Raw genomic sequence first — 12061 nt, 5'->3', positions numbered from 1 at the left:
AGCAAGAAGGTTGTGGGTTCGAATCTCCACCCCCGGTGCTTTCTGTGTGGACTTTGCATGTTCTCCCCGTGTTTGCGTGGGTTTCTTCTCACGGTCTCAAAGATCTGTGTTTGTAGTATCATAATGTGCATAATCTAGTCAAATGTGTCGTATGTATGTAACCTATGTTGTGTTGATATATGATGTAGTATACTGTGATGCTATATAAAGCCCTTTGAGACACGCATGTGTGATAAGGGGCTATAAACATAACTGAACTAAACTGAACATTTCTGACCCAAACAACAATCTGCGGAGTAACACCGAACGCTCCAGGCGTAGGAATATGGAAGTTCTACGGTTGAGAAGATGTAGTGCCAAAGAAAGAGCTGTTTGGCGGCAAAGTAAAGCACTGAAAATGTTGTTAATATAGCGTACACTTAAACTGATATTGATTTGTTTAGGTAATGGGTGGACCTTCTTTTAGGTAGCTCAAATGCATTTTGCTGCTGGCACCATTCACAGCAGTATACTGCTCTGCTCCTGCACCACGGCTCTCGCCACCGACCGGCATCTACAGGTAACATACCGACTGTGGATAAGCAGCTCATACAACCGCAGGTCAAATCATCTGAACTATCACTTTAAGCTTCTGATGAGCCAAGAAGCTTTTTGCACTCGAAGGAGATTTAAATCTAATTCAAATGTGATTACTGGAGAATTGAAAAGGACAACAAAAAGTCAAACTTTCTGCAGTATTGCATCTCACCTAGCTCTAGACCAGGATGCTAGCTCTCGCCAGAGACATCTCTGCTCTCACTAACGCCCCGTTACTCTCAATACAATTCCCCATTGACGTTTCCCCCTCAGTCTACACGTACGTCTCTAGACATTAGCCTACTTAGTGTAGCTGGGAACTGAAGTGAAGACGGTTTTTCTAATGATGAAAGCCTTTTCTCCGAGGTGTGTGTGCGCGAGCGCGCGCAGGGGGGGGGGGGGGGGGGTGTAGCCCCACACTATTTGTATATATATTTGTTGCACTCAAAATCATGTATCCACAAATTTGAAGCGCCATCTTGTACATCACTGTAAATTTCAAGTTCAAATTTGTGGATACTTGCTTTCAAGTGCAAAAAGAAAATGATACAAAACGTAACCCCCCCCACACACACACACACACACACACACACAAACACCTTTGAGAAAAGGCTTTCATCATTCCAAAACCGTCTTCACTTCAGTGCCCAGCTAACAGCCAGTAAGTAATGTCTAGAGACGTACGTGTAGACAGAGGGGAAAACGTCAATGGGAAATTGCATGGTGAGTGACACGGCTCTTGTGTCCCGTGTAACAAGGCTACAACTCACCAAGCACTGCATGAGCTTTGATGGTCTGGTGCCTTTAACAATGTGTCCAGAAAAAAAACTGTTGGCAAAAATCTGTTTGTTTTCTGCAAAGTAAATTAGCGTAGAAGAGAGATTACATGGGGTTTTCCCATAGGGTTTTCCTGATGCTCATACACTCACGAATGCACACAAGCATGCTTCCATACACACGCACGCACGCACGCGTGCATGCACACACACACACACACACACACACACACACACACACACACACACAGAAAAGATAACCACAAGAGGCTCTCATCGTACATGACCTGTACAAGAACTGTGTGGCCCAGCATGCTTGTATACACTGAGGCCTGGGTTACTTTCTAGAGGGGGAGAGCACAGTGGGGCATGTTACCATGTACAACAGTGAAACAAAACATGCCCATTGGGGCTCTGGGCTCAACTGTCTCAGCACTATAATGCTAGACTCAAGTTATTCCCAAAGACATATTCTTAAGATTGGGTGTGGTTCTACATTTTCAACATTTAATGATTTTCTTCTGCTACTTCTTCCCTTCATTTCCCACTGGGACCAAAAGAAAGCTTTTCTCTCTGTTCATGGCTCATGGATACTTTTGGACAGCTCCCCTGTGGAACTTGACGGCTGCACGTGAGCAAGGAAACTCAAGTGAAGCAAACCCCCCCCTTTCATGTTCATGTGTGTCTATGCATGTGTGTGTGTGTGTGTGTGTGTGTGTGTGTGTGTGTGTGTGTGTGTGTGTGTGTGTGTGTGTGTGTGTGTGTGTGTGTGTGTGTGTGTGAGCGTGTATGTGCGTGTGCGTGTACGTGTGTACTTGTATAGCTATCTTAGTGAGGACCAATTTGAGTTTTATACCTGGGAAGCGAGGACACTTTCGGAAAGTGAGGACATTTTGGCCGGTCCTCACTTTGTCACACAGCTTCAAGGGGCTGTTTGAAGGTTAAGACTTGGTTTTAAGGGTTAGGTTAGCATTGGGTTTAGCATTGGGTTTAGCTTAGGGTTAGGCATTTCATGTGATGGTCAAGGTGTGTATGTGTGCGTGCGTCACAGTAGCTGTACTAGATGTTTGTTACCTCGTGGCTCTGTGGTCGTACTCCAGCTCATGGATGTCATTGCTGTAGGCGTGTCTGTACTCCTGGGTCCTCATGGGGTACTGGTGCATGGAAGCATTGGGCTGCGAGGTGGTGTAGTATGGAGGAGGCATGCTGTTACTGGTCTCGCTGCGGTAGTCACTGTCCCTGTCGTCCACGGCGCTGTCGGGGTCCTCATCTGTTTGCACACACAGCAGCACAGGGGACAAGGGGAGGGGCCCAGACAAGGTGACGATCATCAGTCAGACTTGTAATCAATCTGTATTTTGCAAATCATTCACACAGTTTTTCTGTTTGGATGGGGGTTAGGAGAAGTCATGTGACAGGCAAGGTGCCAATGATTGAAAAGGCTGACTTTCAAATCTGTGCTTGTTCCCAACTTTCTGCTACCCATTGTATTGCTCTATGTGGCAAACCCCGCCCATCTGGCACCCAAGTAAGATAAATCAAACCAGAAAACAACTTTGCAAAATAATATTTGAAGCCGATTGATTTGGTCACCGGTGGAAGACATGCTCATAATATATCTAGAAAGAATACAATTTTAATTTTTCTGTGATTTAACCAGTTTAGTTCAAACTGTTTTGATGTCAAATCCATCAGCAGGATACTGATATGAACTGAGAGAGAGAATGGTAATATGGCAGCTAATGGTCCCCGGGAGGACTGCACAAAGATGTCATTAGGTTAAGTGAGACATGGAGAGTAAACACACAGTTACTCCCGTAGTCGTTGGTAGAAGTGCAGGGAAGAAACTTACTTTGCTGATCTCCCCACAGACCACCTGCAAGGAAATGACAGGTTGGAAAAACACAATTAGGTTTGGTTTATATACACAAGCGGCAGTCCTCGAGCCCGGTACCAACACAGCAGAATTAGTGAGAGCTCCTTAAGAAACAAACGTTTTAACATTTAAATGTGTGTGTCGAGAGTCAGTGAGTGAGCTAAACCTCTGTGCATGTGTGTGTGTGTGTGTGTGTGTGTGTGTGGGGGGGGGGGGGGTATGTGTGTGAGCAGGCAAGAAAAGTAGGGGGTCCAGAGAGTGGACTTTACAGAAATGAGCTATTACTCACACCCTGCTAGCCTGTGACTCACAGCAGAGAATACGGAGAATCGTGCCACCCACCAATGCCTCCACCACTGACCTAAAAATATGGACAGAGCTATCCCATTGATTTTGGTCTCGTTTGGAGTTGATTCATTGGCTGTCGCCATCTTGATTTTTGAGCAGCAGAGTGGCAGGGAATGGGTTGAGTCCTTGCACAGTTCACGTGAGATGGGGGTTTCCCAGAGCCACAGCTCCGCCTGCTATTGGTCCGTGATCGGCAAGCTGCGGGATCACTGGACAGGCGATCTGTCAATCACCCCCTTTTCTATCATCTATTTTACTCCAGACGGGCGAGTTATAAGAAATGACCCCCCTACAGTTGTTATGAAAGGTGAAATTAACCATATAGACCAAAACCGTGTTTTGCCCCCGACTGGAAATATGTTTAATCCTGTTACAAAGTCGGGCATGTTAACATGGAGGGAATGCCTACTGCCCCCAAACCCCAAGTGGCCATTCGAGGAACTACAGCTTTTCTCTTCACTTCCGCGTCAGAGGAAAGCTCGGGGTGGTTGGCCACTGGCCTCCACACACACACGCGAGCACGCGCGCACGCACGCACACGCACGCACACACACACACACACACACACACACACACACACACACACACACACACACACACACACACACACACACACACACACACACACACACACACACCCGGTGCCTTTGCCATCATCAACCAGACACACAGACAGATAGGCAGGCAGGCAGGCAGGCGGACAGGGCAGGGTGGTGTGTGTCTGACAAGCCAGCGTATGTCACTTCACATTCATCACACATCTAGCAGCAACTACAAGTCATTCTGCTGCTCAGGCAGCCTGACTCCTCACATCGCCCCGCCCACATCCTATGCCTCTTCTATCAGCCTCAATGCAACCTCTCGTTTAATCCTCGGAGTGGGAAGAGGAGGAGTAGGAGTAACGTGTAAGAGGAGTATATATGGATAGTTTGTATTGAAGAGGAGGAGTAGGAGTAACGTGTAAGAGGAGTATATATGGATAGTTTGTATTGAAGAGGAGGAGTAGGAGTAACGTGTAAGAGAAGTGTATATGGATAGTTTGTATTGAAGAGGAGGAGTAGGAGTAACGTGTAAGAGGAGTGTATATGGATAGTTTGTATTGAAGAAGAGGAGGAGTAGGAGTAACGTGTAAGAGGAGTGTATATGGATAGTTTGTATTGAAGAGGAGGAGTAGGAGTAACGTGTAAGAGGAGTGTATATGGATAGTTTGTATTGGACTCGTATGAAGATGCTCACAGCACTGTGTTGATGGCGCACGGAGTGGTCGCTCCTGCTCCTCTTGATAGGCATACTAAAAGAAAAGAAAAGAAAAGAATAAAGAACCGACATCTCAGAAAAGAAAGATATCCATTACTTCAGCTGAGGCAAATTACTGGTAAAAGTATTGCGAAAAGCCAGCCAGGTGGGAGGGAGACAGCAACAGGAGAGGAGGAGGAAGGATGGGGGGATGAGACGGTGGACATAGAGAGAGGGACAGACAGACAGACAGACAGACAGACAGACTGACAGACAGAGAGGGCAGTGAGAGAGGATAAAGGGAGGAAATGTACAATAAGAGAGTATGAGGTGGTGAGAGTGGAGATAGGATGGAGAGGAGAGAGGACAGAGGATGGAGAGGAGAGATGATGGAGAGGAGAGATGATGGAGAGGAGAGAGGAGAGAGGATGGAGAGGAGAAAGGGTAGAAAGCGAGAGAAGAATGATGTTCTTACGTCTTGGTCTCTCATGGCGTTTAGTTGTTCTAGTTTCTTGGCCCAGTATCTGGCCTCTTCCTCTGGAATGTCTGCAGCACACAACACAAAACTCTCAGAACGATACCCTATCCCGCATATGGTCAATAATAAAGTATCAGTTTTTAGTCGTTTATCTTATTATTTACTCATTACATATTAAATATCACGTGCTTGTAAGAAAGGGCTTGCTATATCAATAAAACGACTACACTTGACTTGACATATTACTGAATGAATGCCCATTCAACTGTGATGCCTCACTAAGAGCAATTCTCGACCAATAAGATATTGTTATTATTTTGGAGACTCTATGAATGGCCTGACCTAGTGGCAGTTCAATAAGATATTATTATTTTGCAGACTATATGAATGGCCTGACCTAGTGGCAGTTCAATAAGATATTATTATTTTGCAGACTATATGAATGGCCTGACCTAGTGGCAGTTCAATAAGATATTATTATTTTGCAGACTATATGAATGGCCTGACCTAGTGGCAGTTCGAAGCGGGTGTCGAGCAGCACCCGGTGGAAGGTTGGGTCTTTGGTTCCGCAGATCTCATTCTCAGCCATGATCACGTTGGAGTCCAGAGAGAGCCACTGGCCTGGACCCTCCTGCAGGAGGCGACACAGAGGCATACATAAATATCACTATGACAACAATATGATCATAAATATGCTAAATTAATATTTTGTATGCGCTTCAAACTGCACCAGTCATACAGTCCATACTTCCTTGATTGCAAATCAAATCTCTCAATGTTATTGTACTTAAAGCTACTGTAACTAGGGGAAGGGGGGGAGGGGGGGAGCAGCAACCTATATTGTGCTGAGCCCATCATAATAAATGTGGAGACATATTCCCTTGAGATGCTAAGTGTGCTAAGTTATGCACTCACAGTATCTGTGGGATCATTTGGATAAATGCAGCCGGCTTGCATAAAGTTGTGGTTATTTTAGTACATTAAAGTGCAGTTAAAGTGTGGAGTTGAGAGGACGGTTTCCCCTTGCAAACTTTATGTGAGAGATGAGATATTTCAAATCCAAGGACTTTTCAAGGCCTTTCCGGGCCCAATTCCCTCAAATTCAAGGACCCAACACGGCATAGAGACACGGATCAAGGTTAATTACTGTTCCAACACTGATAATTTTTATAATGAGAACTAGCAGTCTTTACAGAAGCTCACAGACAATTAAAGAGAGAGAGAGAGAGAGAGAGAGAGAGAGAGAGAGAGAGAGAGAGAGAGAGGCTTGACTATACTTCTCAACGGTGCTGTGTTACAGTGATGGCAGACTGTGGTTTCTTGCCTTCTATATAAATTCAAGCAGATATAGCTTTAGGTAAATCAAGGTGACTTCGACTGTGTTTTCATGGACGCCATAATCTAATTATTGCATTTACTCTGATTCTAATATAATAATCCTATTAAGGTGCTCATGGCAAAAGAATGTCCTGTTAATGCTCCAATTATTGAGTGGATATATGAATCACTTTGATGTCAGCCTCTACAATTCCCTCCTATCCCTCCGGCACTCATATTGGTCACAAAGCCTTTCATGTTGCCATTTAACTTTCATGCAAATTTGCAGAGTTGAGAAAGACTCCCTCTTAGGAAAGGTTAACCGTAAGAAGATAACAGATGTTAACATGACCAATTCAAAATATGCTGCAAATAAAAGCTGACCATAATCTGACTCCTCCAATCATTAAAATAAGATCACAGCGCTCTACAAATCCCTGGCTATGGCTTCCATTACATAACATTAAGATTGATATGTTTGCATAACCCAAATAGTATTCTCATAATTAATTCACAGTGTTGGTGTGCTTGTAAATGTAGCCAATGGCAGGGTTGGGGGAGTCAGACAGAGACAGCGGGAGTGTACCTCGTTGGACTGTCGTATAGTGTGCAGGGGGATCCATAAGGTTCCCACCATGGTGTCCCAGATCAGCCCCTTATTCCACACCTCCACTGTCAGGCCCAGATCCAGGCGGTTGATCTCACTGCTCAGGCCAAGGAAGGAGAGGAAGCAGAGTGTAAGAACTGCAGAAGGCAGGAAACAGCTGAGTGCAGACAGCGTTTCATACAGACACCTCGTAGCATAAAACGTCTTCTAACGGAAACGCAATCTACGCCATCAGGAGCTGCACTCAGAACCACTGATGGATATATGCGCTCACTGTGATTCAATCTGCCTAGGGAAATGAGTCACTCAGCATGAAGACGGAAAGGGAGCGGGGTGTTGTCGCAGCTAGGAGGACAAAGCAGGCGATATTTCCATACCACACACAGCAGTCAACTCTCAGCCTCATCTCCCCATCAAGCAGGTATAAAGCTATGGTCAGGAGGACTAGCCGACCATAATGTGACTACATTATGGCTAATATCTAAGCCAGAGGTTCTCAAATGTTTTTCAGCCAAGGACCCCTTACAAGATAGAAAATATACTGGGGACCTCCTCATTCTGATTTGTGATTTTGGCCTAAGCTTAATTGTTTCCACGGCAATGTGCTTGACTTTTAAATTGATAGGTTTGTTAGATTAGAATGTAATCCACGAACCATTTTAAATTTAAAGCATACAATATTTTTGTTGAACTATGAAGCTTTTGCAAAAAAAAAAAAAAAAATTGGTTGATTTTTTCGCGGACCCCCTGGCAAAGTGCCACGGACCCCTGGGGGTCCCCGGACCCCCATTTGAGAACCACTGATCTAAGCTCTCTATGTGTGTGTCTCTCACTGTCAGGCAATACCTCTTCCTTGTCTCTTGACTTAGACCCGGCTCTCCTAAGTGAATCAAATCCTAATAATAGCCACAGCTTGGATATGAGAAAATGCTTCTTTCTCTTTCTCTGAGAGCCAAGGAGGTAATCTGGCAAACAGATGACTCGGGTGGTGTTTCATAAAAGAGACCCATTTGGGGGGAAAAGAGATAAAAAAAGGAAAAGAAAAACGCTACCAGGAATTGATTTTTTTTAAACCATTGAAACGCAAAATATGTATGTTTTCAAGCAGCCTTTACACCCATTGCAATTGTAAGCACACATTTTTCCATCTTAAAATGAACATAAATGAATGTTTAGCTTTAGATAATGTCGGTCCTTGCCTGGCCATTCAGAGTGATAGGTCGATGTTCAAATCAACAAATGACTGTGTAAACAAAGCCAGGCGTGGACAGTGTTTCAACAGAGAATCATACTGCACTCAAAGATTGGGGCTTTGACTGCCTCCCCCATCTCTCTTTTTTTGCATTGCACATTTGCAGAATAGAACAGAGAACAACGCTTTGTCAACCTGGGAATCATCTGGGAAAGCCCTCCATCCATACTCCAATTACTAGTACAACTCGATGCAGGGTGGAAAAAGATGAGTCATTACACAACGTAGCAGGGAGGAGAGGAAGACGAGAAAATTGAGAGAGGAGAGATTAAATATGACGAGGAGGGATGGGAAAAGATCAAGAGAAAGGCAGAAAAACCATCATCTCCCATTACAAACCCATGTGAGTTGTGTCGTAAGATGTGCCCCCCCCCCCCCCCTCCCCTCCCCAGTGAAGCACATTGAAACAAGCAGGCGTGGAAGAGGTAGGGGGTAAAGCAGGGAAGGAAGCACCGGAAACAAAGTGAGGATAGCGAGGAGAAGTGAGAGGAGGCGAGAAAGACTCACAACATGAAGTCCTGCTCCCAGCATGGCTGGCTGCCACGCACAGCGATGGTTGTGCTCTTGACATTCTGCACCTTCAGGGTCACGTATGTGTTAAATTTCTCTGTGAAAGCAAAGAAAGACACAAAGGCCCTTGGTAATGCCACTGTGTGTGAGTGTGTGTGTGTGTGTGTGTGTGTGTGTGTGTGTGTGTGTGTGTGTGTGCGCGCGTGCGCGCGCGCGTGCGTGTGCGTGTGTGTGTGTGTGTTATCATCCTGTGTGTTTCTTATGTGTATGCATTATTGTGGTTGCCGTCTGGGCACTCATGTAACTGACTGACTCCCAGCATTTGACTGCACTATTACTGTTTATGTCCTTTGCATACTTGTATTTATGTGGACATAAATAAATATTTCAAATGTGTGTGTGTGTGTGTGTGTGTGTGTGTGTGTGTGTCTGTGTGTGTGTGTCTGTGTGTGTGTGTGTGTGTGTGTGTGTGTGTGTGTGTTTCTGTTAAGCCAATTCAATAAAAACAAGGCACAAATGGATGGACCTCCACAACTCACCTTGGGGTCCATCGAGCTTGGCTTTCTTCACTGCAAAACAAATGAAGAGAAGACAAGAGTCAGAGACAATAAGAAATCTGTCGAGCTCTTGGAACAGAGCTGCAATAGCGGTTTTTCATAACTACCAGCTGAACATTTGCCACAGTAAACTAATGACTAATAGTTATGCTTATCCAATAGTATCAAATTTCCAAAGGAGCTAACATCAAATATTTCCTGTTTTCATCTTGTTAACCATGTCGATGATAAGCCTGTTGCCAAGCCTTGGTGGGCTTCTGCCTGCAGCTTCCTGTGCCTTAAGCCAGACGTCCGTGCAGGCCTCTGCCGGCAGCACATGTGTGTGTGTGCAAGTATGGTTGGCTGGTGATTGACAGGCGCCTGGCATTTTAGAGGGAGGAGGAGGAGGAGGAGGAGGAGGCGTGTACTCTCACCAGGGCCTCTTTCCTCTTTGGGCAGAATGGCAGAATCTCAATATCAAAGGCTGGGAGGATGCGGGGATCTCTGAGTCACTCTGTGGAGGGCCACAAGGTAGTGGCTAGGGCAGGGAGGAGAGTGGCCACCTGCCATTTTTCTTCTCTGAATGATGTGCATGTCGTCCTGCATGGTTGACAGTCGAAGGGTGTTGGATCAAAGACTGGGCACCGCTGAGGTTTGTCTGGTACAATAAGCACGGCTCTGCCAAGGTGCCATCGCTGCCACGTCCGCCACTGTAAGGACCTCTGGAGATACCAGAGTGACTTTTGAAACCACAGTGACATCACAAGTCCATTCATTATTCATTGGATCCCGCAGCCTGCTGATGCCATTCACCCCCCATGTACAGCAGCAGGGCATTGATATTCAAAGCGCTGGTTTTTAGCCCCTGCTGATGTCCTCCTTTCACTGAAGAGACATTTAAGAAAAGAAAAGAAAAGAGGAGAGGAGGCATTTAAAACATTTAAAAATCCGAGTCTGGGCGTCCTGGTGGAGAATTTCCAAAATGCAGAGTGGCAGTGGCATGACCCGCCCTACTGTGCCACTGATTGGCTTACCCGGATATGTTACCCTAACCTTAGCCAATCTTCACTCGTCATGCCTGAACCCAACCCAATCAGAGGCAAAGTAGGGTGGGTCATGCTACTGCCACCCTGCATTTCAGAAGTTTGCGTCCTGGTGACTCAGTGTAGGCTAATATTCTATGTGGCCACAGCATCATGGGTTCGGATCCAGCCCGGGACCTTTATCACATGTCCTCTGTCTCTCTTCCCCCTTTCATGTCTCTCTCAAATGTACTGTCTAATAAAGCAGAAATGCTATAAAAATAAAAATCTGAATTGGTGCTCAAAGGCAACCCCTCAAATAGCTTCTCTAAGGATAGTGAAAAGTAGCATGTAGTCAGTGCTAGGTAGCAGGTTACAAGCAACACCATTCATCCAACTAGAAGGTGTGACCTACAGAGCAATTCTCTAAAATAGAGGGAACTAAAGAAATAACTAACATGGACAGTGAAAAAGGTGACAGATACCAGGGCAGACATAAAACCACTCAGAAATCCTCCTATTTCGGGATGAAAAAGCCAGGCGACTGTGACCTAAAGGTGACTAGTTTGCATCCCTGTACAATAAAATAAACAACAACAAAAAGTTAGCTTGCAAAAGTAAAGCTGTCGGTGGCACATGAATTGATGTAATGGAGAGAGAAGAAGTCAGAATGTTTTTCTGAATCAGTGACAGCAAAGCAGGCATGATAATCAATCAATCAATCAATCAATCAATCAATTTAGGTTCCAAAAATATTATCACCCCAGCAAAGCCTTAGGACAATCAGTTAAATATCATTCTGATTCATGAGGCAGGTGCAGAAGTGATGTGGAGGAACCTTATCTCAGTGGGTGGAACATGTGCTGCTTCTTACTCAACGTCAAACTGAAATCCCCTTCCTGACATTTTCACTGCTGAGAGGGGAACTCACGCCTCAGCGCGAGGAAGCTCCTTTCCCATGGAAGTGATGAATATACAATTGGCAAAGAGGCATTCAAATGAATTATTTCTTTTCACCACACTTCTATAAATGGAAGCTGAATGACAGAAACACCTCAACTGTCGCTCACCCTGGCCACCTCTCTCTCTCTCTCTCTCTCTCTCTCACACACACGCTGTGCTGTGCTCTGCTCACCATCAGCGTGTCTGGATTCCTTCTCTCTCTCTCTCTCTCTCTCCCTCTCCCCCTCACTCACTCACTCAGTCACTCCCACATGCTCCCCCCGCCATGTGGAGAGTGTGCACGTGTGTTCCCTTTCTATCTCTTTCTCTCTTGCTCCATTAATCTCCCTGTGCAGCCGAGCGCGGGCAGAGCGAGCCGCATCCCCAACACTAAAAATAACCGCTTCAGTGTGACAGGAGTGGGGTAGGGGGGGGTGCCGGGAAGGGGAGGGGATACTTACAGCTCACAGGCATAATACTAAACCAACACTGCTGCAAATGCATGGCGGGCGGAAGGGGGGGGGGGGGGGGGGGGGAGTGAGAGTGAGGGTATGGATGAAGGAAAGCGGCACATATTTTCTGCGA

General features: G+C 45.6%; 1 protein-coding gene across 1 annotated transcript in view; it reads right to left on the bottom strand.

The window, feature by feature from the left end:
* The window catches only part of unc13a (unc-13 homolog A (C. elegans)), a gene marked incomplete at both ends in the record, with an annotated part of 46386 nt that extends 36268 nt beyond the window's left edge, over positions 1 to 10118 (bottom strand). The window contains 9 exons of the mRNA XM_083647241.1: positions 2427 to 2622; positions 3205 to 3228; positions 4807 to 4867; positions 5288 to 5358; positions 5798 to 5921; positions 7194 to 7311; positions 8974 to 9073; positions 9516 to 9545; positions 10076 to 10118. Of these exons, the coding sequence (XP_083503367.1) occupies positions 2427 to 2622; positions 3205 to 3228; positions 4807 to 4867; positions 5288 to 5358; positions 5798 to 5921; positions 7194 to 7311; positions 8974 to 9073; positions 9516 to 9545; positions 10076 to 10118 (767 nt within the window). The remainder of the gene's footprint in view (positions 1 to 2426; positions 2623 to 3204; positions 3229 to 4806; positions 4868 to 5287; positions 5359 to 5797; positions 5922 to 7193; positions 7312 to 8973; positions 9074 to 9515; positions 9546 to 10075) is intronic.
* Positions 10119 to 12061: the final 1943 nt, after the last annotated feature.

The sequence above is a fragment of the Poromitra crassiceps genome, assembly GCF_964638095.1.
Source record: "Poromitra crassiceps genome assembly, chromosome: 12".
NCBI lineage: Eukaryota > Metazoa > Chordata > Actinopteri > Beryciformes > Melamphaidae > Poromitra > Poromitra crassiceps.
Note: the sequence above shows the minus strand (reverse complement) of the source record. Positions and strands in the feature narration are given on the sequence as shown.